The 27,323-nt window shown below is 50.5% G+C and overlaps 2 protein-coding genes across 2 annotated transcripts; one reads left to right on the forward strand and one right to left on the reverse strand.

Annotated features, from left to right (window-relative positions):
* Positions 1–1,726: 1,726 nt before the first annotated feature.
* Positions 1,727–9,011, forward strand: GUCA1A (guanylate cyclase activator 1A). The gene is made up of 4 exons (XM_069488562.1): positions 1,727–1,927; positions 7,915–8,064; positions 8,399–8,492; positions 8,848–9,011. The coding sequence occupies exons 1-4, from the start codon at positions 1,727–1,729 to the stop codon at positions 9,009–9,011; spliced, it is 609 nt and encodes a 202-aa protein (XP_069344663.1).
* A 3,263-nt stretch (positions 9,012–12,274) lies between these two features.
* GUCA1B (guanylate cyclase activator 1B) lies at positions 12,275–20,961 on the reverse strand. Its single transcript, XM_069488877.1, has 4 exons — positions 20,755–20,961; positions 15,047–15,196; positions 13,116–13,236; positions 12,275–12,402 (listed from the first exon to the last, which is right to left on the reverse strand). Exons 1-4 carry the CDS (start codon positions 20,959–20,961, stop codon positions 12,275–12,277), a joined length of 606 nt encoding a protein of 201 aa, XP_069344978.1.
* Between the last annotated feature and the right edge of the window lie 6,362 nt (positions 20,962–27,323).

Raw genomic sequence — 27,323 nt, forward strand, 5'->3', positions numbered from 1 at the left:
GCTAATTTTTAAATTTTTTTTTTATAGAGACAGGTGTCTTGCTATGTTGCCCAGGCTAATCTTAAACTCTTGGCTCCAAGCAATCCTCTCACCTCAGCCTCCTGAGTAGCTAAGATTACAGTGGACTGATTGTTGATATTAGGGGAAAAAAAGGAATCCTCTCTCCTAATAACCGGCCACTGGAAAAAAAAAAATAAAACAGAATCCTCTCTTTGTGGCCTGGCAGTCTGGGAGGGACCAGGCTTATAGCTGGGGGTTCCAGGGAGCTAAGCAAGCCTCATGCCACCCAAAAGACATATTGTGCAGTATTTGAAACTGTATAGTCTTTGTATCAGTCAGGATGAGCTAGGTTGCTATGGTAACAAAGCACCCTGAAAAGGCACCCCTTCCTCAAGTATAAAAGGCAGTTTTGTGTTAGTGTATCAGTGCACAACTTGAACGAGTGTCCAAGGCCTGGCTAGGGGAAGCAGAGATGTGGGCAGTGGTTCCCTCTAGCTGAGTCAGGCTATCTGGGCATGGCCCATGTGTAAAGTGGGGAGGGAAACAAGGGCAAAAGGCAGGGTGGGGCAAGCACTGGCTTTAAGCTTTCCTGGAAGCACCCAGCTTAAGTGCACCTGCTCCTGAATGTTGGTTTCATAAATGAACCAACTTTAAATCTGTGGCCAGAGAGTAGACATCCCACAGGCATCAGAGAAAGCTGCTGCTGCATACACAGGCCCCAAGGCTTGGCCCGGGAGTTTTCCAGGACCAACAGGTAGCAGCTCACCCATGCACCTGTGTGCCTGCACTCTCATGTACAGACTCACACACCGCCCAGGGCACCAACCCCACCCCCACACCCCTGGTAGTCAGTGGTGTCAGGTTCTGAATCAGATGCTGGGTTGAATTCAGGCCTTCCAGGATGGGAGAGATGCAACCTCTGGGAACTTGAGGGTGTGTGCGTGTGGTCAGGACGGGACCAATGTGTACGTGAGAGTGTGTGTGTGCATATATGTGCATGGCTATGTAAACTGGTGCACATACTTGTCTTGGAAGCCCACAAACTCTGCATCCACCTAGGATATGCTCTCATATGTTATCATATCCATAGTGTGATTGGGCTACCTCAGTTGTGATGGCCAAGTGCAGTGCACAGCCTGGATAACCGCACATAGCAGCCCTGCCAAGAGCCCACAGTTGTCCTGCTCTGGAAGAACAAGCACCATCTCATATATTCCTCAATACCATGACTCCAAAAGCATTGTGAACCCACTCAAAGCAGGAGAAGGTCATGGAGGTCATAGGATCAGAGCAGCCACTGGTTGGACCCCCACTCTGCCATGGTAAGAAGGGATTAGGAGATTGCAAACTGGGTAAAAATATCCTCTCACCTACAGCTCAAGGCTGTAATCCTGGGACTCTGCTTCTCTAAGCTTTGTTCTATTTTCACTCTTCTTCCTCTGGGCACAGTTCCCACTGGCTGCAAGGACTTAGTGGGGACTTTGAACACCCATTCTTTGGCATCCTGTGGGTCTGGGTGTACCCGTCACCTCTCCCCTCTGCTCACCTCCTTTTGCCATCGCCCTGCACAGTCCTACTCATCGGGCCCCTCTTTGCTCAGACCTAGGGGACGCGGGCCTGTGAGACAGCAGGGCTCTGTTTTAGCAGGCCAGGGCGCCCTTGTGCAGGGAGCAGCAGGAAACAGGACCTGTCCGTCTCGGGCATCAGCCTCCTGCAGGCCTGGACGATGGGCAATGTGATGGACGGGAAGTCTGTGGAGGAGCTGAGCAGCACCGAGTGCCACCAGTGGTATAAGAAGTTCATGACCGAGTGTCCCTCCGGCCAGCTCACCCTCTATGAGTTCCGCCAGTTCTTCGGCCTCAAGAACCTGAGCCCGTCGGCCAGCCAGTATGTGGAGCAGATGTTTGAGACCTTTGACTTCAACAAGGTGAGCAGGGGCTGGGGGGTGGGCTGGGGAGTGCGGGAGGGACCCCTCGAGGGGCCCGACCAGCAGGAGGGGAGGAGAGCAGACAGGATCACAGAAGTGTCTGCTAGAGATGACTTCATTTCTACAGTCATCTGTTTATTTGGGAGGTTGACTTTCCACAGTAGGACTTCAATTCATCTAATGTTTGTTGAACACCTGCTGTGAATCAGGCACTAGGGGATCAGAAATGAAGCAGACCCTGTCCCTGCTCTTGCTTTCCAAGGGACGACAGAGAGGCCCACGTTTGAGGCTGAATCTAATGGTTTGTTCTGCCTCTGCCAAACGTATGTCTCAGTTCACTCCAAAATGAACACAGACACTTCCAAGGTAGTCTTTGAGCACCTACGATGTGCCAGTCCTATACATGGTGCTTTCGCAAAGACCCTTTGAGGCTCCCAAGGTTGCAGGAGGAGGGGCAGAGAGCAGGGAGCTGGACGATGAGTCCCCAGACCCACTGCTCTGGGACGGGCAGCCCCGCGTCACTTGGGTCAGCTGTGATGTTCTGTGGATACCAGGATTGGGGACAGTTGCCTGGGCACTGGGGAATCCAGGATACTTCCAGTTTCAAAATACCCAGTGACCTCAGTTCGTCTTTTTTCAAGTGAGGCTGAAGGTCCATACGGGGGTCAAATTGCATGTCTCTCCAGTAACTACCTGGACACATTGGGTGAGGACTTCCGGATAAACTAGAGGGGACGCTGAAAGGGGAGCTTGGGACTGTGGGTGTGGGCCCCCAGCTGGTGACCTTGAGCCTGTCATCTCTCCTCTCAGCCTCAGCGTATTCACCTGCATCTGCCGTGGCTGCTGGGAGCATGAGTTAAGGTGTGCTTTGGTTTTCAATACTACACGTTCCATTTATCTGGAACAACTCAGTCAAAGTGTAGTGGTGGAAGAACCTAAATCCACAAAAGGGTCTCCCACCTACTGTCCCCTCGCTTGCCTTGCTTGCGAGATGGTGGCTGCCAGGTGCCACAGAAGGCCGGGAGAGGCTCCTCCCCTCACTGCCCAGGCTCTGTCGTGGGCGGGGCATCCAGGAAAGCTGGGCTCAGCGGCTATTTAAAACTCACTAATATTGAGGGTTACGGGACCAAAGAAGATTATGGGCTTTGAGTTCCAGCCTCAAGGGCAGTATGCTGGTGTCCGAGGGCTCTCCCGAAGGGGGAGTTGGGGAGCAGAGTACAGGAGCCCGTGGTGTGGAGACTAGCAGGGATGGAGTCATCATGCCGGACCCCCAGAATGTTCCAGAAGAAGCAATAACTCCTGAACAGGAGGCGAAGAGTCAGTGGTTAAGCCCAACTCCCATGCCCCTAAACACACCGAACTATCTCATCTTCTTGCCTGCTAAGGAAACCCTTTGGGGCAAGACATGTCTGCAGGAGGACCCCCCAAAATCACACATATGACACCAAGGAGGGACAAACTAACTGGAGTCACTCATATGCCATCTCTTTAATTATAGTCACATGCAAACACCACTTGATCCTTTTCTTTCCACTGAAAGCAAATCGACCTCTTGTTTCTACCCAATATGGCCTTCTCCCTTATGCCACACACACCTCTTTCTCAGGGCCTTTGTGCTGCCTGAGACCCTCTCCCCCCAGAATTCTGCTTGGCTCACACCTTCCCCTGCTGTAAGCTTCTGCTCAGGCGTCGATTTGTCACTATCACTCATCCCGATCTCTTGATTTAAACTTTATTTAAAACTGGGACTGTGGCCGGGCGCGGTGGCTCACGCCTGTAATCCTAGCACTCTGGGAGGCCGAGGTGGGTGGATCGCTCGAGGTCAGGAGTTCGAGACCAGCCTGAGCAAGAGCGAGACCCCCGTCTCTACTAAAAACAGAAAGACATTATATGGACAACTAAAAATCTATATAGAAAAAATTAGCCGGGCATAGTGGCGCATGCCTGTAGTCCCAGCTACTCGGGAGGCTGAGGCAGTAGGATCGCTTAAGCCGAGGAGTCTGAGGTTGCTGTGAGCTAAGCTGACGCCACGGCACTCACTCTAGCCTGGGCAACAAAGTGAGACTCTGTCTCAACAAAAAAAAAAACAAAAACAAAACTGGGACTGGTCCCCACCTCTGCATTTCCTGGTCTCTCCTTTCCCCCCAGCACTTCTCATCTTCTAAGACCAGATATTAAATAACATTTCCACCTCATGTTTACTGTCTGTCTTGCCTGCTGGAATGCAAGCTCCAGGAGGGCAGGGATTTGCCTGTCTGTTCCCTGCTGAATCCCCAGCTCCTGGGACAGTGCCTGGAATGTGGTAGGTGCTTCATAAATACTGGTTGCATCAGTGAATGAATATATGAGAAGTCATGAGTTTTATAGCTAGGTATGTATTTGACAATACACATTAATTAGCTATGCACTTATTTTTTTTTTTTTTTTTTTTTTTTTTTTTGAGACAGAGTCTCACTCTGTTGCCCAGGCTAGAGTGAGTGCCGTGGCGTCAGCCTAGCTCACAGCAACCTCAAACTCCTGAGCTCAAGGGATCCTCCTGTCTCAGCCTCCCGAGTAGCTGGGACTACAGGCATGCACCACCATGCCCGGCTAATTTTTTCTATATATTTTTAGCTGTCCATATAATTTCTTTCTATTTTTAGTAGAGATGGGGTCTCGCTCTTGCTCAGGCTGGTCTCGAACTCCTGAGCTCAAACGATCCGCCCACCTCGGCCTCCCAGAGTGCTAGGATTAAAGCTATGCACTTATTAAAATGAAGAGCATCCCTGTTCCACCCAATGCGCCTCATATACACCCATGGTACACAGTCACACTTTGGGCAATGCTGTCTTGACCTGTTGTCATCAGCATGGAATAATTTAGCAGCTTGGCTAGGAGATGGGACACAGGACCGGCACGTTCTGATGCAGAAACGAGTTAAATAAAACAGGGATGTGCAAATGAGGCCCACGGGCCTATTTTTGTACATGAAGTCTAACTAGAATACACCACACCCATTTCTTTACAAATTGTCTGCGCCTGCTTTCATGCTAAATGACAGAGGCTGTTTGGCTGCAAAGCTGAAATATTTACTATCTGGCGCTTTACAGAAGAAGTTCACCGGCCCCTGAGTTAGAAGACATTTGTATCCCGGGGTATTGCACCAGCTGTGTGGGGCCAGAGGGTACAGCGGTGTGAGTAGGGAGTGGGAACTGGGGGACAGGCATTTGCTTTGCTTACTTCAAAATTTTGCCTGGGCTTAGCTGTGCCTGGCAGTCCCACAGGTGCACACAAATCAATGTAAATCTTCTAGCCCACATTTGAGCCCTGGTGTAGGACTTAGGAGACCCAGCTTTCTAGGTGAGGCTTTGTCATTCATTAGCCGTGTGGCCTAATCTTTCTCAACTTCAGCTTTCCCATCCAAAATGGAGACAAAAATGTCCACCTCCTGGGGGCCGGGAGCTGTGAGATTAAATAAGTAAATAAAGCACTCAGCCCAGGAAGTCCACGGAGAACACTGAAAAAGTTAGTACTGCTGTAGTATCATCATTGAATCTAATCCACATCGAAATCTTGAGAAGTATGTATTGTCATTCCTATCCTAGACCTGAGGCAACTGAGACTCGAGGAGGTCATGTGACTTGTCCAAGGTCATGCCTCTCCTAAGAGGCAGTTTAGGTCTTTCTGGTACAAAACCTCACACTTTTTCCATTGCCCCTTTTAGCCTTTTTTTTTTCTTTTAAATTATAAAAGTAATACAGCTTATTGTAGAAATTTCCAGCAATACAGAAAGATAAAAAATGAAAAGCATCCTCACCCCATGTCCCCTTCTCCAGAGGACCCTCCTTAGTGGTTTTCTTGCTTATCCAAGCACTGTTGCAAGGGCCTTGCTCCATTGTGGTGACAATCCTGGGAGGTGGTTGCAACTGAATGAGCTAAGGCGAGTGAAAGCCTTTCACATGGGAAGCACCACGAAAATGCCCACTCTGTCCAAATCTCCACTGTGGGGCTCAGAGTGCTTATGGCCTTGCTCAAGGCCACAGGCCAGCACAGACCAGGAGATCTCAGAGGCCTTCCTGTCCTATCTCTGCCACATCCTTGCCAGCCTCTGCTTGTACGCTTTCACCAACAGGGAGCTCATTATTGCACCAGGCTGACCCTTTCACCATGGGCAACTCTGCTTGGCTTTATTTATTTATTTACTTTTGAGACAGGGTCTCCCTCTGTCACCCAGGCTAGAGAGCAGTGGTGTGATCATAGCTCACCGCAGCTTCAGTCTCCTAGGCTCAAACGATCCTCTTGCCTCAGCCTCCTGAGTAGCTGAGACTACAGGCATGCACCACCACGCCTGGGTAATTTTTCTATTTTTTGTAGAAACAGGGTTTTGCTCTTGCTCAAGCTGGAACTCCTGGCCTCCAGCAATCCTCCCCCTCGGCGTCCCAGAGTGCTAAGTTTACAGGTATGAGCCACCATGCCTGGCCAACTCTGCCTGGTAAAGAGTTTTTCGTAATGACCTCAAATCTGCCTCTCGGTAACTTCCTGGTTCCAGAGTCATGGTTGTAAGTGGAGGAACAGAGGCTGAGTTCAAGTTCACCTGCTGTGAGTCCAGTGCTCTTTCGTTACAGCACTGAGCCTTTCTACAAGACACAGGCTTCCTCTCTCGGCCTCATTCAATTTGCTGGGAGCAGGCGGAGGCTGGCCCGTGTGCCTTAATTCCTTGACCCCATCCACAGAGCTGGCAGGGCCAGGCAGAGTGTCAGCTGGTGAACATTTAGGGGGTCCTCAAGAAATATCCTGCAAGAATGTCTTCTGCCACCCTTCCCCATGACCGACTCCTCTGAGACTCGCCTCCCTGAGCTCCCCTCTTCTTGCCCCTGCCCTAGCAGAGTTGGGTGCTCCTAATCTACGATTCCATAGCGTCCTGTCTGGATATGTTGTTGCTGAATATACAGCTGACCTTCGGACAACTGGGGTCTGAACTGCACAGGTCCACGTGTATGAGGATTTTTTCCAACCATACGTGGATACAAAATACAGTATTTGCATGCTGTGAAACCCCGTGTAGAGAGGGTGGATTTTCCTGTACTCGGGTTCCACCAAGCTGACTGCGGGACTCGAGTGTGTGCGAATTTTTGGTATATGCAGGGGGTGGGGCTGGAAGGGTGAGGGGTGGGATGAAGTGGGTGGTTGTCCTGGAACCATCCCCCACATATACTAGGGGAGACGACTGTGCATCACGCTGTCATAGTGATCTCTCTATAATAATAACGGCATTAACAGTAATAATAGGTAACGTTTATTGAGTGCTGAGTGCTTTCCATACGTGAACTCACTTCATCCTACAACCATCTTACTGGAGTAGGGACTATTACAACTACTGTAAATGAGGAAATCGAGGGCCAGAGACATAGTAACTCTTTTGTCCCAGATCCTACTGCTTTGAGGGGGTGGAGTCAGGGTTGGAACCTGTGCCTCAACACCGCACTCCTCAGGACCGGGCTTCTAGCTCCCTGGGTTCTGAATTCTCAGTGTATCACAGCACGTCGTACGAGCAGCGAGCAACAGCGAGGAAGGAATGGGGAAGGCGCTCCCGGCCCCCGCATCTCCCTCCCGCCCCTGCCCCAGCTCCCCCAGCCCCGCCCGCCTGCGGGTGAGAAACTTCCAGGAGCTCATCCAAACCGCATCCCTGGGGGTGCGGTTCTTCCTCCTCCCAGCCACACACCGCGTCCCCGCTCCCCCTGACGGGAAAGGCTCAAGCTTGAGAATCGCAGGCAAACGGGCAGCGACAGCTAAGACCAAATGCCCGTGCAGAGACGGTGTCAGCCACTCACGCCCCGGGGGGGCTGGTTTATCGGATTTGATCCGCATTCTCTGGGGCGGGCAGGGTGGGCTGTGCGGGTGTCCCGGAGGACAGACAGAAGGCCCGGCGTGGGTGAGGACAGAGGTGGCCCCTCGCTGGGCATCGGCCGGGTGGGCTCACGGTGGCCGCGGCCCTCCCCCCTCTCCAGGACGGCTACATCGACTTCATGGAGTACGTGGCGGCGCTCAGCCTGGTCCTCAAGGGCAAGGTGGAACAGAAGCTGCGCTGGTACTTCAAGCTCTACGACGTGGACGGCAACGGCTGCATCGACCGCGACGAGCTGCTCACCATCATCCGGGTAAGTCCAGGTGCAGCGGGCCGGGCGGGGGGCGGCGCCCGGGTGGGACCCCAAGCTGAGCCTCAGGGGTCGGAACTGCGATTTTCGGATGCGACAGGATTTGGGACTGAGGATCCCCGCACCAGCTGCGTGACCGGACCATGTCCCTTCCCCTCTGCGGGCCTTTCGTCACTGATACCTGGAGACTGAAGCTCGGCTGCTCAGTCCCAGCTCTGCCTAAGACCCGGACACCAGCACCTCTGCCCGCTACTGCTGGGAGCCAGACAGGCTCCCACTGTCCCCACTCCCACCACTGAGATAGGACCCTCACTTCTGCCTGCTGCTTCCCTCGCAGGCCATCCGAGCCATTAACCCCTGCAGCGACACGACCATGAGTGCGGAAGAGTTCACCGATACAGTGTTCTCCAAGATTGACGTCAATGGGGATGGTGAGGGGTCCAGGAGGGGCTGGCCGGGGGAGGGGTCACCGGGGATGCTGGGTCACCAAGGATGTGGGGTCATCAGGGGTGAGAGGTCACCAGGGGAGAGGGGAAGGTGGGGAGGAGGAGGCCCTAAGGGCCCTCTGCTGGTCACCTCCTCCACCAGCCTCTGCCCCAGCCACAGGGCTGGCTTTTAGGGATTCCTGGGCCAGACAGTGGGCTCTGGGTCCCTCTGCCTGCCATACTCACAGGCCACATCCCCCAGCGTTCGCTCTGTCCCCAGTTCTTGCAAGCATCTAGCTCTGGGCCCTGCACTGCAGGTGTGAACACCCTCCTGCCCACGGCCCCCTTTCTCTTTGCCCAGGGGAACTCTCCCTGGAAGAGTTCGTGGAGGGAGTGCAGAAGGACCAGATGCTCCTGGACACGCTGACACGAAGCCTGGACCTGACCCGCATCGTGCGCAGGCTCCAGAACAGCGAGCAGGATGGGGAGGAGGATGGTGACCCCGCCACCGAGGCAGCCGGCTGAGCCCATCGCCCAGCTGCTTCTGTACTAGGGGGTGGGTGGGGTGGTGGTGCCTGGTGTCATTGTTCTTGTCTTAATGCCAGATAGACTCTACTGTACTCAAAGGCTCAGCTGGCCTCTTTGGGGTGCTTGGTGGCAGCAGAGGGACAGAAGGGGGAGTCCAGAGCCAGGGACAGTGAAGGATTGCTTCTGGACACTCTGGGTGACTCAGGTGGTGGTGACACTCCCTGCTGGGGGCACTGTTCATCCCACTGCTCTCAGGGACCTCTCCCAGCTTTCCCCAACTTTCTCCACGGACCTTCTCCAGTCCTCACTCTTCTAGACGTGGAAGCTCGGAGGGAGGGCTGGGCTTTCCCAGGTCTCTGGTGGAGTCCTGCAGATGCGGTGGTGACAGCCCCAATCTTTGTGCTCCAGTGACACTCCGATCCTGCCCCTGGGATCCCAGAGCCTACTGGTGATTTGTGTTGATTCATTCCTCCCTTCAGTAAGCATTTACTGGGCACTTAGTATGTACTCATGCTAGATGTTGGACGAGAAAGAAGACAGTTCTCATCCTCAAGGAACTCAGGCTAATGTGGAGACAGTGGGCAAGCGTCAGCGTAATAAAATATGCTAAGAGCAGTTGTGAACAGATTCCTGTAGGAGAGACCTGGAGGAGTCTGACTCAGGCAGCGTCACAGGGGTGACCTTTGACTTTGGACCTGAAAGAGTGGTTAGGGTTTGCACATGGAGAAGAAGGCGTGGGGAGGTTGAAGGTGCGTTCTCTGTGATGTATATGTCACATGTGGGGGCTGTGTGATGTGGACAGGAGTGTTCTTAGGTGTAAATTGGGGGCATGTGTTAGGATTTGAATTTTACCAAATTTGAAACAATAAAGGTCACCATTTTTAGGGAGCACCTTCTAGGGCCCTGGTAAGAGGAAAAAAACCTCCACTCCTTCAAGAAGTTCATAATATTACCACGGAGACAAGGATGGAATGTTTGGATGACTGTGGATCTGAATCTGAACGTCTGTGCCCGTGCATGCATTCTGACACTCTGGGAGAGTTTGCTCAAGTTTGGTGCTGGCTAAAAAGTGAAAGAAAGTGGGTGGCACTGCAGAAAGTCCTCATTTGCCCAGAGGAAATCTGTAGTTTTCCAGAAGAGACTGCACAAGTTCCTCATACTTCCCCTGCTTGGTGGTGTGAGGTGCCCCATGGTTCCCCCCAGGTCTGTGACTCATTGCAAATGACCTGACCATCCCCGGTATAACTGAAATCCCTCTTGCTTCAGGGACACGTGACACCAGTTGACAGTCTGTTACAGGTGGGCCCCATCCTCATTCTTTGCACACCCTGACTTTAGGAATGCCCAACTCAGAGATCTACCCACCCATGGCAGATTTTGTAAGCTTTGCCTGGAATGACAGCTGCCTGGCTGCCGCAGGAACCTGGGGAGAGACAGAGGCTGGAGCAATTGTGATCATTTTTCCAAAGATGCTCTTTCTTCTGGGCTTGGAGTCTTCACTTGAGCTGGGTGTGGGGGAGGTGTGAGGAGTAAATAAAAACCCAGGGGTGGGAGGGAGAAAACAAGGGGAAAGAGGGTGAAACGCCAGGTCAGAGAGCACCCCAGTGGGGGGATGAGAGGGTGCGTTTTGCCCCCTCTGTGCTGTCCATCACGTGGACCACCCCGACAGGGAAGTCAGCCAGGGCCTGGGCAGCAGACGTGGAGGGCAGGTGGAGGCCAGTGTTGAGGGCAGCCTGGAGGAAAAAGGGGGTTGACATTTCTCCCCCTGCTCTTGCTGGCAGCCGCTTGGGAATCCTGAAGGTCAGAGTTGGGAGGGTGTCTGCGTAGGATGAGGACATTCCCCAACCTCATTCACAGACCACCTTCATGATTTGAGCCTATCTGTGTCCCACTTGGATTATTATTAATAATTTTTAATCAATCATTTTTGCCTAAAATTGATATCTAAAGTAAACTTCATTGAATATCATATGAAATATATCTATAAAATTGCAGGTTCCATGGGTTAGTTTTATTTTTTATATATCAACATAAAAACATAGCTATTCAACGTAAACCGAAATTTTTTCCAGGTCCCAGTTTTAAATTATCTCACAGGACTAACAGGTTTCCAGGCAACTGGTTTTCACTCAGTTTTTTCAGAGGGGCCTCTGGCTGCAGGGCTGGGAGGGAACCGAGTTCCCCAGGCCCTTTCAACCAGAGCTTCTCCCCTTTAATCCAGTTTCTATATTGGGATTGCATGTAAGCGTTTGTATAACAAAAAAGAATCCACATCTAAAAAAATAATAATCTGAAAACTGCTCACCCCGTCCAACCTGCTCTCACCGTGCAGACGGACAACCAAGGTTAGGGAAGAGGAGTGGCCATCTTGGGGGCAGTTGGAGGCAAAGCCTGGCCTAGAGCCCAGGTCAGCAGGCCCCCAGTTCTCCCCAGAGACATAGAGAAGGTTTCTCCATCCTTTAAAGAGATACGTTCAGCTTTTGGCTGGGAATTGTGGAAGGTCCATGCTGGGGAGGGGTGGGTGTGGGGTGGGTATGGAAGATGAGGGGGATTCCGGGGGTGGGGAGGAGGCAGGCTGGCAGCAGGGTTCGGGGAGCAGCACCTGGGCAGAGCTGAAACAGCCCCTTTAAGCACAGCCGACCCCTCCAAAGGTCAGGAGGACCACAGCCTGCTGCTTGCTTGCTGCAGGTTTCCCCGTTGACACCACTGGTGAGCACGCCATGGGGAGGAGGCGGCGAGGGTCCTCCCTGGGAACACTCCTCAGGATCCTGGGGGTCCCAACACACACTCCTACCTTTTCTTCAGTCTCAACACCTTGCAGCCCCTGCTTCCTACCTGCCTTTGCTTCACACCCCGTGAGTGTGGGCGTTCTCATCGCTGGTTTGGCCTATGGGACCCCGACTCCCCTCAGTTGACTCTTGCTCCCAACTGAGAACACCTAGGAATCTGTGGGAGCCCCATAACCACCCAGCCAAGGCGTAGTTCTCCCAGGAGCAGCCGAAAGGGCAGTAACCACGTTCCCTTCTCCACCCCCGGAAATCCTCCACAATGGACTGTGCCCTGTTGGCCACTTCAGACCCAGCAGCCCTTCCCCGTCCCCACTCACCCCTGCACAGGGGAGCCAGGAAGTCCACGCCAGGGTGAGAGCGGGCATGCGAAGGCTGAGCCAGGGACCCTCCCACTACTCTGGAAACCTGGGTGATCCTGGAGTCCTGAAGGAGCTTGTAGACTCTTCCAGGGCTCCCAGGGCCCCAGGCCCCTCAGAACATGGCACTTTTCCGTCTCTGCTGAGAGATCCAGCCACCCGGGTTCACATCCATCTGCAGCATCTTCATCACCCACTTGTCTCGACGGGCGCCTTCAATGAACTCGTTCAGAGAGAGCTGGCCTGAGCAGGGGTGGGAGAGACGGTCATGCAGGCAGAGGGAAGACCTGCGGTTGGGGCAGGAGGAGAGACCTGCTCTCTTAGGATGCACCTACACCTCTTCTGCAAACCAGGCAGCCTGTCACTTCTCCGATTCTCTAGGAGTCTCCTGGAACCTTTAAGGGGCTTTCTTTGCAGAAGAATTGAAGTTTTACTTTTGCCCGTGGTACCTCTGAGATGCTGGGTGGAGCAGAGAGCTTCTTCAGGGCTTCTCTGCAAGCCAGCCCCCTTCTCGCACTGCCCTGGGGCTGGGCACTGGGCTACAGGGAGGAGAGCCCAAGTAGGCTGAATGAAGGCCTTCCCTATGCCTGGCTCTTAACACGTTGTCCCATGGTTCCTCTCAACCACTATCATCATCCCCATTTTTCAGATGAGGAAACTGAGCCCAGGGTGAGAGGTTAAATATATCATCTGGTCTGCTTGACTCCAAGGTTTCTGTTTTTTCTATTATGCTTGCCTGGCCCCCATCAGCAACTCCTGGAGGGTTTTTAATCACCCCTACAAACATCATGTGCTTCTGATGCCCTTTGCTAGTTTACATAATCTTCTCTACAACTTTGTCACAGATGAGGGTACCAGTCGTTGGGAGGTGGAGGCCTTGCCCAAGAACACGTGGCCAGAGAGAAGGGGTGCTGCGGGGCGGACAGCCCTCCCGCCACCGCCTCTGCCCCTCTTACCATCTCCGTTCTCATCCACCAGGAGAAAGATCCTGTCCACGACCTCCTCGGGCGTGAGCAGCTGGCCTTGCTGCTCAGCCTCCGTCTCCTCCCTGCAGGTTTTCTTCAGCTTGTAAATTGCCTGTGTAGAACACTCAGCTATACTGACGGGAGACCCCGCAAGCCCCATCCTCACCCCGGTGACCCACATCCTTCAGTGCTGCCCCCCGGGGCTGGCTTCCCAGCTGTGCATCTAAGGACCACACGATCCAGATCCCGATGGAAACTGACCCATCCTACAGCTGTGCTCCCAGAGCCCCACGGGCTTAATTCCAACTGGGAGTTCCTGGCCGCACACGCCACCCCACCCAGCACCACCGTGAGCCTCGAAGCCCCAGTACCAAAGCCTCTAAGGGACGTTTAAGTCACCGGGACAGTCTAAGCTCCATTCCACAGAGGAAGAAACGGGCATGCAGAGAAGATAATTCAGTGTGTTTCTGTATGTGTCTGTATACGTGTAAAATAGAATGGTGGGGACACAGGCGGCTGGACTGGAGGGAAGAAATGTTTCTCCTTTGCCCGTTTCCTCTCCGCATGAGGCCACGTTTGTGAAGGCACCGTGCCAATGTGCAAGAGACGGGCAGATGTGAGGGCTCCTCTGCCCAGCCCGGGCGCTGCCTGAGGATGGAGGCTGCGTCTTACTGGCCTCTACGGCCTGGCCGCCCAGCCCGGCGCCCGTACAAAGAGGCCTCACTGAAGGGTCTGGGGACCTGAGGGGTTAAGTCAGCTGCGGCACTTGCCAGGTCCCCGAGCTTGGGCAGCCTGCAGAACCGCTGTGCGGCGAGTTCCTTCCTAGAGCAGCCGAACGACGTCCCCTCCCAGCGGAGTGCTGGCAGTGACACGTCACAGGCCGGGACGTACCAGGTACTTCTTTCTCCCTTGATAGTTCTTGCTAGTATTTGCTTTCTATTTTATTAATTTTGGCTCTTTATTTCCTTCCTCCTATATTATTTGGGTTTAATTTACTCTTCTTTTTTCTAATTTCTTGAGATGGCTTCTTAAATTATTGACTTTCAGTCTTCTTTTCTTTTTGATGTTTTTCTTAGAGACAGGGTCTCGCTGTGTCGCCCAGGCTGGAGTGCAGTAGCTCACCGCAGCCCCGAACTCCTGGGCTCCAGGGATCCTCCCGCCTCGGCCTCTTATTTTCTGATATATACATTTTAGGCTGTAAATTTTTCTGCAAGCCCAGCTTTAGCTCCATTCCATATGTTTTGGCACGTCATGTTTGCATTATTATTCAGTTCAAAATACTTAGTGTGTGTGTGCGTGTGTGTGTGCGTGTGTGTGTGTGTGTGGGAGAGAGAGAGAGAGAGAGAGAGAGAGATAGTATTTCTTTGATTCGTAGAATATTTGGCAGTGTATTGCCTACTTTCCAAACAGATGGGGATTGACTAGTTATCTTTTTGTGGTTGATTTCTAGCTTAATTCCACAGTGGTCAAAAACACCCTCGGGGCCGGGCGCGGTGGCTCACGCCTGTAATCCTAGCACTCTGGGAGGCCGAGGTGGGCGGATCGTTTGAGCTCAGGAGTTTGAGACCAGCCTGAGCAAGAGCGAGACCCCATCTCTACTAAAAATAGAAAGAAATTATATGGACAGCTAAAAATATATATAGAAAAAATTAGCCGGGCATGGTGGCGCATGCCTGTAGTCCCAGCTACTCGGGAGGCTGAGACAGGAGGATCGCTTGAGCTCAGGAGTTTGAGGTTGCTGTGAGCTAGGCTAATGCCACGGCACTCACTCTAGCCTGGGCAACAGAGTGAGACTCTGTCTCAAAAAAAAAAAAAAAAAAAAAAACACCCTCGGAAAGATTTCAAGTCCTCCTCTCCAGCCCCAGCTGGCCCCCGCGGCCAGCCCTCAGCCCCAGCAGTGCTCGAGTGCCGGAGACACTGACCTCCACGATGTCCAGTAGCTCCAGGCGGTCGATGCAGCCATTGCGGTCCTTATCATAGATCTTGAAGGTCCACTTCAGCTTGTGCTCCAGGGTGCCCCTCAGCACGAGGTTCAGGGCTGCCACGTACTCCAGGAAGTCGATGGTGTTGTCCTGCGTTGGGCATGAATGCTGCTGAGGCCCCCTGCCGCCCACAGCCCCACCTCCCCGGAATGCAGGTGTGAGCCCTGTTCAGGGCCACTCACCCCTGCAGACTCAGGGCCACTCACCCCTGCAGACTCAGGGCTCTTCCTACTCCTTGCAATCCATGTGGCCTCTGCACCTTTGCTCATGCCGGTTTCCACTCCTGGGGTGGAGAACATTCGCTATTCTCATTCTGTATGATCACCCAATCCTATCCATCCCTCAAGGCTCAGCTCAAGGGTCTCCTCCTCCAGGAAGCCTTCCTTCTCACCCACTTCAGCTATAGTGCTGTCTCTCTCCCCATTCAAACATCTACAGCACCTACTGTCTATTCTGTGTAGTTTGAGACTTCCTCTGGCATCGTCACTTGACTGTTTCCTAAGTATGTCACATTATTTCCTCCTGGAGAAAAGGGAGGGGTTGACATTGCTTTTGTTTCTCCTTCATGCCTAGCGAAGTGCCACTTAGGCCCAGAGTTGGGAGCCAATAAATATTTATGAATCAGTGAGTCAGTGATGGACTTGATCTGAACTGGGCACTAAGGTAGTTCTGAAAGGAGATTAGAGAGCAGAGCTCACATTGAAATTTTCCCGTGTGCTCTCACTCACCCTGAGTCCCAGGGGCCATTACCTGAATGACAGGCCTGTGCCCCACCCCCATCCAGGAAGGGTGGGGGAGACAGAGCTCAGGGGCTAAGTGGGCAGAGGGAGGGTGAGGGGCACAGTCTACTCTGGTGACTCTCACCAGGAAACTGAAATTTCTTGTGACAGAAATGGGACAGCAACAATTATTCCAAAAGCAGTAAACAAGAAGTAGGAAGAGAACATTCTTGCTCTTCTCCAAATGTGCTTGAGGCGAAAGGCAGCTGGTGGTGGTGGCTTCGGTGTGTCAGTCGGGCCAGGGTCTCACTTAGAGGAGCTCACTTACTCCAGGGTTGGGACTTCCGCTCTCCAGATAAAAAATTGGAGCCATCGGCTCCCCCAGGAGTGTCTGCCATTCTCATAACTTTGTGTCAGAAATGACATCGATGGCCCAGAGCACTTCTGTCCCACTGAGTCAGGCCTGGCAAGAGCCCCAGCCCAAGGGGTGCCTGAGTGAGCAGGGTTTGAGCAACAAGAGAAAATGGCAGAAAATGAGAGAAATAGCAAAAAGCATAAAGGAAAAAACTAAGAAGAAAACAGAACTAGCCCACCTCAACACCTGAAGCGTTTTATTCATGTCTTTTAGATAATCTCTGTAAATATGTGGGCCCCTTATCCCCCACCATATATTCACTTAATTGAGGTCGGACTATACTTATAGTTTTATTTCCTGGATTTTCATTTAACATTTTCCCATGTCTTTAAAAATTATTTAAAATCTCAACTTCTGGGGAATTTTTTTTGGGGGGAGGGGGTACTGGGAATTCCCTCTTTTTGAACACACGTCTAATATTTTACATTACACAATGAACATCTTTGTGCATGTACAGTTTTTCTTACATCTCTGGTAATTTTTTTTAGTATAGATTCTTACTCAGTAGTGGTTGTCGGTTCTTTAAAGGCTACTTTCTGTAGCAGTTAGTACTTAATTAAGCTTACTACAAGCATCTTGTGTTTCTTATTTAATGAGAATTGAGTGTGAAATGCTGTCCCCATTTTATGGATGAGGAACCTGCCACTCAGAGGTGCCCAAGGCCACCCAGCCAGCAAGTGGTGGAGCCTTTCAAGCCACACATCTCCTCCTGTTCATTAAGTTGGAAAAAGTTTTCTTCTCCACCCAAGTCTTATTTCTGTCTAGCAAATGAGCCTGGTGTCTGGGGGTGCAAGGGGAGAAAAATAAACCAAAGCCACTGACAAATCCCTCCTCTCCAGATCTCTAGATTTTCCCTCCTTCTTTGTTCGGGACCTTCTGTTCTTATAAGATCCTCTCTCAACATGATTCAGTTTCCATAAAGACTTCTTGCCTTACATGAGGCATATTCTAGAGTAATCTCTAGATAAGTGATCTCACCTGTGAGGCTATTGCAACCCTCCCCCTCCCCCACCCCGCCCCCAGGACCATTTGTGGGAAACTTCCAGCTGGAACTAATTCTATCTGTTGTACACTGGTCCTTGTCAGCTCCAATTACCCATGAGGCCCAAGAGTGATGGAAATGCCTCTGTCTGCTCAGGAATAGGGTGGGCGTGTCATCTGCTCTGTGGGATTATCTGCCCCGCTTCTCCCTGAATTGATGCATTTGTGCACCAGCCCTGACCCCAATGCGTGTTGTGTAAGAATCGTAGGTGACATTTGATCTTCATCCTCCCTCTTCTTCCATTCCAGGGCGTTCCAGGGCAACCGCCAGAGAGAAGTGCTCCGAGGGAGAGCAGCAGAGGCGAGGTGCACCTGCCCCTTTTGCCTTGACCCTGTTTCCATCACCCCAGATTTTGACATGAGAGCTAGATCTATGAACTCTTTTGATATTATTTGCTCTAGAAATCTCAGACCAATTGTCCAGAAATGAAACTCCCTGACATAAAGGTGTGCCACGATAGGGAATGGGGTCAGGTGACAAAGACCAAGTGGGAAAGAAGGCTCAGTCTCTGAGAGAGGAACTTAAAAACATCTACTAGGAAAGCTCTTCCTTACACAGATTGCCAACTAATAAATAGAGAAGGGACAGTGGTAGAGTTAGACTTTTTTTTTTTTTTTTTTTTCCCAGAGATAGGGTCTCACTCTGTCACCCAGGCTGGAGTGCAGTGGCGTCGTCATAGCTCATTGTAACCTTGGACTCCTAGGCTCAAGCAATCCTCCCACCTCAGCCTCCAAAGTACTGAGTTTACAGACATGAGCCATCACACCCTGCCAGAGTTAGAAAATTATCAATGCCAAAACTAGTAGATGGGAATTTGATGAGCAATAGGATATTTCCTTAGTCTCAGGGTGTACCCCTACAAGAAGCTTATTAATTAAAAGAAAAAAATAGCAACTTCACAGTGGAGAAACCTGGCAGACATCACCTTGGCCAAATGGTCAAAGTTCACCACCCAGTGATGGGACAAATTGCCATTACATATATGACCAGATGATGCACTGATAGGGACACAACATCACATCACTGGCATTTCTGCGGGAAGTGTTAAACCTTCATCTTATCATGGGGAAACATTAGACAAATCTAAATTGCGGGGCATTCTACAAAATAATTGGGGTGCCATATTCAGAAATGTCAAGGTCAAATAAAACAAAGAAAAGTTGAGATTAAAGATTCCAAATTAAAGAAGACTAAGAAGATACAAGTAAATGCAATGTATGACTGGACAAAAAAAAAAAAAAAAAAGAAAGAAAGAAAGCAAGAAAGCTATAAAGAACACTACACTATTGGGACAATTGGCCAGACCTAAATGTGGGTTGTCAATTAGATCATAGAATTGTATCCATGTTGAATTTCCTGATTGTGATAATGTATTTAAGAGAATGTCCTCATTCTTAGAAAATACACAATGAAATACTTAGGAAAAAAAGGGCATAATATCTACTACTTTCTCTTAAAATATGTATATGTTATGTATTATGTATATGCATAGAGTATGTATTATGTGTATGTGGATGTACATATATAATACATTATAAATGTGTATATAGACCAAGACAGAGAATGATAAACAAGGCAAAATGTAAACAATTTGGGGAATTTGGATAAATTATACATGGGAGTTACTTGTATCATTCTTATAATTTTCCTGTAAATTTAGAATCATAGCACAATTAAAAAGTTATTGAAAAAGGAAAAACAATTGATGACTATTATATGCTGCGTTATAAGAAGAGATGAGGTATAATGCCCAGGAGCTTAATAATCCCTTTTGGATCTTGAATTGTTGCTGCATTGATTTTTAGATGAATATGGGGATGATATATATATATTTATGGCATATACTTATGATAGCATCTTGCCACATACGACTTGATATACTTATTTACTTTTCTTTTGACGTTCAAATTTTTCAAAAAATCATTTTCTTTTTTTTTTTTTTGAGACAGAGTCTCGCTTTTTTGCCTGGGCTAAAGTGAGTGCCGTGGCGTCAGCCTGGCTCACAGCAACCTCCAGCTCCTGGGCTTAAGTGATCCTACTGCCTCAGCCTCCCGAGTAGCTGGGACTACAGGCATGTGCCACCATGCCCGGCTAATTTTTTCTATGTATATTTTTAGTTGGCCAGATAACTTCTTTCTATTTTTAGTAGAGACGGGGTCTCGCTCTTGCTCAGGCTGGTCTCGAACTCCTGACCTCGAGGGATCCACCCGCCTCAGCCTACCAGAGTGCTAGGATTACAGGCGTGAGCTGCCTCGCCCGCCAAAAAAATCATTTTCTTTCTTAAAAAATTCCTGCCTTCTGGGCAGGAGCACTTGACTGGTTGTCAGGACCCTTGAGCATATGACATTGGGCAAATCAATTCGCTTCCTTTTGCCCCAGCTTTCTCATCATTGAATTGGGAATAACAAAAATATCCCCTCCCCCACAGAGCTGCCCAGGGGGCCGTGAGGAGAGAAGGTGCTCTGAGAGGTCCGAAGCTGGCTCTGTGTCCCGTGGGGCGGTCGATGGGCCTGTCTCCAAGGGTGGTTCTGCTGCACTGAAGACGCGACGCTGCCCTCCCCCCCTTCACCCGGACACTGAGGGCATGTGCACTGACCCGCGCCCGCCCGGGACAGGGACAGACCTGAAGTGGCACTGCCAATGCCTCAGCTCAGAAAGGCAAGTTCTCCACGCACTGGGAGGTGGAGTAGTGACGCTTCCTCCAGATTAATTCTCCAGGTCCAACCCGCCCCCTCCACTTGGGGCTGAAATAGGTAGTTGAGGCAAACAATGGGTTAAAGGACTGCAGAGCCACTGAACTGGATAACCTTGAATAGTCAAGGGGTTTTAAGTTGAACTGAATTTTTAATTCTTAGCTGCTAGTGCCATTGGAGAGCCTAAAGAAACCCTGTGGTCTGAATGATTTCATGCAACCTTCCAAGACTTGAAGAGTTGAAAGGAACTTGTGCAGCAATTCATCCCATCTCCCAGTCAGTGCAGGAGCCTTTTCCAACATTTCTCAGTTTGAAGGACCCCAACAAGGGGCAGCTCATGGTCTATGCTAACGTAGCTTGTCCCATCCGGGACATCTCTTTTGCTCCTCTGTTTAGAGCGACAGGGGCTCTGATGGGTATGAAAAAACAGGTCCTGGGCTGCAGAAACTTGGCCCCAAATACCCCAAAATACCCAGACTAGATGATGTTCGGCTCTCGGGAAGAGGCTACGGGGAGCATCAGATGAAAACCGAGAGGTGGAGGGAGGGAAGGCGAGGCAGGGAGGAGAGAAGAAAAGATGGGAAGGGGCAGAATGTCGGGGAGAGAAGAGTTTGGGGTAAGAGGGAGAAAGAAAAGGTAAGGGGTGGACAGGAATGAAGGGCACAGAGCAGAGGCAGGAAGGATGGGGGACTGGGCGCCCTCCCCGAGGATGTGCCTTTGGCTCCAGGGTGAGGGGGCACCAGGTGGACCGGCCACCGCTCCTCCCCTCCAGGGCTTACCCCATTCTTGTCGAAGGCCCGGAACATGCCCTCTACGTACTCGGTGGCCTCCTCGTCATCTGTGACCTTGAAGAAGCGCTTAAACTCGTGCATGAAGAGTGTGCCACTGGGACACTCCACCACAAACTTCTTGTACCACTCCTGGAGCTCCGCCACGTCCATCTCCCCGGCCGCCTCCGCCTCCTCCCAGCTGAACTGCTGCCCCATCCTGGCCCCCAGGAATGCCAGGGAGCAAGTGTCTGTGTCTCCTCCTGGGCCTCTGCTGGTTGATTCCTAGGCTAGGGCCCTCTTGCTCCCTTTCCTCATCTCCTGGGCAAGTGAACGCGATCAGCGGTGACGGGGGCAGGCGGCGAGGGGGCGGGTCCAGGCCAGCTAAGCGTCCCTAAGACCATTAGAAGATTCCTCTGGAAGGTCTGACCTCCAGCCTAAGCTCCCCCAGCTTCACCCCTCCCCTCAGCCTCGCCAACCAAGCAACCACCCTGGCCCCGGGAGCCTGAAGAGGGAGAAGGGGAAGGAACTGAGAAGTAGGCAGAGGGAGGTGGATGAAGTCGGGAGGACAGGCTGGACCCTCCTGCTGCTCCAGAGGGGCCCATCTTGGAGACAGGAGACTCAAATCCAGAGAGGAAGCGCGACCAACTCCTAGCCCATAACATAGAATCTGCTGGTGATCCGGGACTCGCCCGCCCCCCTACACGGTCTGGTGAGAAGAGGCAGAATCTGTGATGGGAAGGGCTCTACGGGAACAACCCCGTCCCCAGGCTAACTCAGCCTGGCACAGCATCGGAAGCTCCCTACAGAGCATATCTCTGAGTACTGGAGGTTTTTCATTTTCCAATTTAAAGTGCAAATGCCTCCCTCCAGCCCTTCACCCACAGACCTACAGGTAGTGGTTTTCTCACATTCCCTCCACAGTGCTAACATGTGAGACGCATCTGGGAGCACGGCCCAAAATATCTTTGAAGGCTCTTACTTTTATACTAAAGGTCATGCAAATCGACTTTTAAATCAATGATATTTTCATGCTTATTTTAATGTAATATAAAGATGACACCTCCAAGGAACCAGAAGACCCGGAGCACCGATTTTTCTAGAAGACGTTAAAGGCAGTAGTTCCAGGGAATCTGCCCTTAATCCCAGGGCGGCCCTGCCTGTTCCCCACTGGGTGTCCCCCCTGAATTGTCCGGCGCGTCTCCAGGCCTGACCTCGCCCCTCACTGTTCCCTGCCTCCAGACACTCCCAATCTCTCAGTGTTCTTATAAATTCTTGCCACTCCTGAAGTAGGAACCCTACTTCTTCTGCCATCCTTTCAAATACTGCTGGATTTTTCTCCCACATCCCACAACCTTCAAAGTCTAGAGAGCAGAGCTGGAGTCCTCCTTACTCCTCAGTTGCCTCCAAATGGCCCTTTCTTTTTTCTCCCTCAATAACACCAGTCCCTTTGAAGCCATGTCCAACTCTGCCCCGCTATTTACTCTTCCTCATTGTCATCGTTTACTGGTGACTTCACCCCTTGTCTCAAAGCATCAGTTCAATCATTTCAGTGACTTCAGCATCCAAGTGATAAATGACCCATCCCGCATTCTGGCCTCAAAGGTCTTTGGTCTCCGTCTTAGTCTGTTTTGCATTGCTGTAAAAGAACACCTGAGGCTGAGTAATTTATAAAGAAAAGAGGTTTATTTGGCTCCTGGTTCTGCAGGCTGTACAAGAAGCATGGCACCAGCATGTGCTTCTGGGGAGGGTTTCAGGAATCTTCCACATGCGGCAGAAGGTGAAGGGGAGCAGGTGTGTCACATGGTGAGAAGGGGAGCAAGAGGGGGTGGGAGGAGGTGCCGGGCTCTCTTTAACCATCAGATCCCTTGTGAACTAACAGAGGGAGAACTCACTCATTATGGCGAGGACAGCACCAACCCCTTCTTGAGGGATCTGCCCCCATGACCCAAACACCTCCCCCTAGGGCCCGCCTCCAACATCGGGGATCACATTTCAATATGAGATTTAGAGGGGACAAATATCCAAACTGTATCAGTCTCTTTGGTTCCAGAGAGCTTTCCTCCACCTCACCTTGGCCTCCCATTCACTTGTGGTCCCTGGGCCAGCAGGATCTGGGGCTTGTTGGAAATGCAAACTCTCAGGCCCCACCTCAGACCTACTGAATCTGGAACTTTGGGGGTGGAGCCCAATAATCTGTTTTAACAAGGCCTCAGGTGCTTCCAGGGCACACTGAAGTTTGAGGGTCACTGCCCTAGGCCTTGCTGTCACCACTTTCTCTACTACCTCCGACATTCAGATACTGCCTTCTCTCGTCAGCATGCCTCTCCTTCCGGCTCAGTTATTCTAACACCTTCATGCCAGTAATTCGCCAACCTTATATGTTTTTTTTAACATCCATCATCTAGCTCATAGCCTCACATTCCTCTTTGTCCTCATCTCATGGTCCAGCGCTCCTACCATTTCCTTGTCATAACCTGATTTTGTGTCTGCCTCTCCCCCTAACCACTCCCTTGGCAAAACCAGCCCCTGGTTAAAGCCATCCACTGACTGTGCTCTCTCGCCTCACCCGCACCAAAGAGGCTGAACGTTGCTGCAGAAAATCATAAAATCACGCTGGCTGCACACACTTCAAATAATGCCGGACAATTGTACGGCCTGCTCTTCCCTGCCGAATTCACTCTCCTGCTCTGTGCGAGGACTATGCAATGGCCCTTCCTGCCCTTGAAGCTCCCACTGGCTCCTACGTTCACTGATGTCCCTGGTGCTCACTTCGCAGAGAAACAGATGGACCAGGCATCGACACACCTTCCCAACAGTGTTCACCAGCTTCTGTGTCTGTGCCCCGCCCTCTGCCCCCCTGGCTTCAGGAAGCAGCCACCCTTCCCCTTCTCCACCTGCCGGCCCCACCGCTTGTTTCCTAGACCACATCTCTTCGCTCACTCACATCGCTCACTCCCGCAATTGCTGCGTTTCTCTTCGGCAGCCTCCATGTATCGCTCTCTGGTGGGTTATTCCCGTCAGCATTCAGATGTGCTTAATATCCCCTTTATTAAAACAAAGCAAAAACCCTTCCTTGACCCCACATCCGAGCCACATTATGACTTTCATGGGCCCCACACAGTTCTGCCTTCATGGATCATAACATAAATAGTGAATAAATAAATATTAAATAAGTGTTAATAATTTTTATCATATTTTATCGTTCATTGGAATAAAAATGAACATAATCCACCCTAGATTAGTGTCTCCACTAGATTAAGTTTCTCTACTAGATTGGGGGGGATTATGTTCATTTTTTAATTCTGATTTTAAAGATCAGAATATCAGTAGGCGCTGTGACTACTGGGTAAGTTGGCCCTGCCCACAAGACTGTCCCAATTTTTGCTTCTCTTCTCTTCCAACAAAACCCCTTGTGGCAGATGTATTTTCCAAAAATGGCACAACAGTTCTGGCCTCACATATTCCTCCTACCAAGGGGAGGAGTCTGTTTTTTCTTCTTTTCAACCTGGATAAGACTTTGTGGCCGCCTCGTTGAAGAGAACATGCCAAAGTGACACGATGTGACTTCCAGGGCTAGGCCATCAAAGTGATGGGGTTCTGCCTGGCTATTTTTCTCAGGACTTGCCCTGGGAACCCCGTCACATGTTGTGAGGAAGCCCAGAGCACATGTAGGGGTTCTGGCTGACAGCCCCCGTTAAGGTCTCAGCTGACAGCCAGCCTCAGCCACCAGACGTGGGGGAGAGAGGGTGAGCGAGCCTTCAGGTCACTCCAGCCCCAGCTGGATTACCTTGGGGGGATCATGTTCATTTTTTATTCTGATTTTAAAGAAAATTAAAAATATTCGGTCCCAGGCACTGACCTTGTTGTACACTTCGAGCCACCCCAGCTGATAACCAAATGGAGCAAAATTGCATATTTGTATGCAAAGTAATATCACTGTCATAAGCTACTGTTTTTTGAGGTAGTGATAGCTGGAACATAAACTTATTTTGCATCCTCTTCATCTCTTATTTTCTCCTCAACTTATTCCAATTGGATGTTCATCCCCATCATTCTACAGAAAAGGCTTTTGTAGTGGTCACCAATGAGCTACTTTTCTTACCCTGCCACAGAGTCATCACAGTTCCCCAAACTGAATTATTTCTCTTGGTTTCCAGGCCCCACGCTCCTGATTTCACTCCAGCCTCACTGATTGCTCATTTCCTGTGCTAGCGCCTCTTCCTCACCAATCTCTGAATGCTCAGGGCTTCCCGGGCTTGTCCTCAGCACTCTTCTCTCGTCTACCCACACTCTCTCCCTAGATGATCTCACTCATGCTCACGACATTACATAGCATTTAGAGGCTGATAGCTTCCAAATTTATATCTTCAGCCTGGATCTCCCCCCAGAACCCCAGAGGCATATAGCCAATTGCCTACCGGCTACATCCATACTCAGGTTGCAAACTTAGCAAGGCCCAAACCAAATTACTGATTTCCTCCCCAAGTCCCTCAACTCCTCCCCACCTCAGTAATGGCATCACCATTTATCTAGTTGCTTAGGCCAAAAACTAGGAACCATCCTTGAGTCCTCTTTCCCTCAGATCTCAATCTATTCTCAGCTCTACCTCCAATCTATATTCTGAATCTAACCACTTCTCGCCACCTCCAATCCTGCAACTCTCGTCCAGGACAGCGTTATCTCACCTGGTCCACTGTGGCAGATCCCTAACTGGTCTCCCTGCCTCCCGCTTTTTTTTGTTTTTTGAGACAAGCTCTATGTTGCCCAGGCTGGTCTCAAAGTCCTAGGCTCTAGTGATCCTCCCACCTGAACCCTGCCCCCTCTTACCACTCTCCTCTTTTACCCAGCAGCCAGAATAGCATGTTCTAAAGCATAACTCAGATGCTGCCACTCTCCTGCTCAAACCCCTCCTGTAGCTCCCCATTTGCACTGAGAATCCGTGCCCAAGGTGCATTACATGATCCAGCTTCTGCCTATTTTTGTCTTCATGTCCCTCTACTCTCCTCTGCACACACACCAAACTCATTCTAGAATTGGGGTCTTTGCATTTATTGTTCTTCCTGCTTGGCCTGCTCTTCCTCCAGATTGCCACGTGGCTGCCTCCTTCTCAATGTTCTCCCCTCCTCAGAGAGAACTTTCCCAACCTCTCCTCAGGCAGCCACTCAGGTCATCCTGACAGTACCCTATTTTGTTGTCTTCACAGCGCTTACCTGCGTCTGCAACTATCTTATTTTTTCCTCTGTATTTATTATCTGTCTTCCTCACTAGAGTCTACGATCTTTGAGGAGAGGGACTTTACCGTGTACACTACAGAATGCCCAGTGTTTAGAACAGTGCTTGGCACACACAAGAAACTCACATACTTGGTGAGTAACTGAGCGAGGTGCTTGGCATACAGTCAGTGCTGAATTTATGTGAGATGTTACTCCTCCATTTTACAAGACAACAACTCTTCGGCTCTGTCTAGCGTGCCCAGATTTAGCAGATATTAGTTGAAGTAAAAAAATATTATAATGAGATTTTAGAACTGGAAGAAGCCTTGAAGACCCAGTGTATTGACTTCCACCTTGTCCCCATCTCAGCACACATGGACAACACGCGCCGTCAGCAGCTGTGGGTCTCCCACAGCCGCATCGCCACTGGCTCCCTGTGCAGGTGGCATTACTCCTGTCCCCCGCTTAACATTTACTGGCATCTAAGCAACACTGAGGCGTGATTAAAGGACAGTACCTGTGCTCAGGTTAAAAAAATGTATGAATGAAATATAACTTGATTTAGCCTCTGGCTGAAGAATCTAAAATTCAATTGGCTTTTCATGTGGGTCAGTTGCCCATGACCTGCCCTATAAATACTGCTGAGCTATTAAGGTATAAATATATCATTTTAAGGAGGATTAAGAATCCATAAAGAGAAATGATAGCTTGAAGTGGGTAACAGCAGTAAGGATTTAACGAGGGCAGGTTTAGGAATTGAGCAGGGGATTTGGAAAGAGAACCCTGGGGTTTGCAGGCAGTCAGCCATAAGCCTGGCTCCAGGAGGAAAGAAATGCTTAAAAACAACAAACCAACGTCTGCTGGGCCCTGGACGGGCCTGGCCCGAAGCCCTACTGTAAATCGTCTCCATGCTGGTGTTCTTGTGACTCAGAAGGACCCACTTTGCCGAAGCCTGAACTCTTGTGTTGCCCCCTCAGACACTTAGGACTCCAGAACTGCACTGTGCATTCTGCTCCTTGCCTTTATTTACATCTTTTATTCCTTAGATTCCCTCCACCCCAACCTCTTTACTCCTAAGCTTTAGAGGAAGTTAGCACATTACCATAATGTGAAAGGGAAAACAAACCTGGAACTGAAGTTTGAATATTCAGCATTTAATATGTGGACATCTTCATGCTTTAAAAAGTGATGTAGCAAAAAAAAAAAAATGTGGACACTTGGGTACCTCACAGCCCCTTTAAACATTAGGTTCTAGGGCTGCCCTTGTCACTAACTTGAAGTCAGACAAATTAATTTTATCTTTTTTTGGTCTCAGCTTCATCTGTTAACTGAAAGGGTGATTGAGTGGGCAAATAACTTTCTAAG

The sequence above is a fragment of the Eulemur rufifrons genome, chromosome 15, assembly GCF_041146395.1.
Source record: "Eulemur rufifrons isolate Redbay chromosome 15, OSU_ERuf_1, whole genome shotgun sequence".
NCBI classification, from domain to species: domain Eukaryota; kingdom Metazoa; phylum Chordata; class Mammalia; order Primates; family Lemuridae; genus Eulemur; species Eulemur rufifrons.

What these genes read in the sequence shown, in the direction of transcription:
- GUCA1A (XM_069488562.1), top strand. Translation starts at nt 1,727, where the DNA reads ATGGGCAATGTGATGGACGGGAAGTCTGTGGAGGAGCTGAGCAGCACC. An exon ending in AGACCTTTGACTTCAACAAG is followed by an intron (nt 1,928 to 7,914) that starts GTGAGCAGGGGC and finishes CCCCCTCTCCAG; the next exon opens with GACGGCTACATCGACTTCAT. An exon ending in AGCTGCTCACCATCATCCGG is followed by an intron (nt 8,065 to 8,398) that starts GTAAGTCCAGGT and finishes CTTCCCTCGCAG; the next exon opens with GCCATCCGAGCCATTAACCC.
- GUCA1B (XM_069488877.1), bottom strand. Translation starts at nt 20,961, where the DNA reads ATGGGGCAGCAGTTCAGCTGGGAGGAGGCGGAGGCGGCCGGGGAGATG. An exon ending in GGGCCTTCGACAAGAATGGG is followed by an intron (nt 15,197 to 20,754) that starts GTAAGCCCTGGA and finishes TGCCCAACGCAG; the next exon opens with GACAACACCATCGACTTCCT. An exon ending in GGTGGATGAGAACGGAGATG is followed by an intron (nt 12,403 to 13,115) that starts GTAAGAGGGGCA and finishes ACCCCTGCTCAG; the next exon opens with GCCAGCTCTCTCTGAACGAG.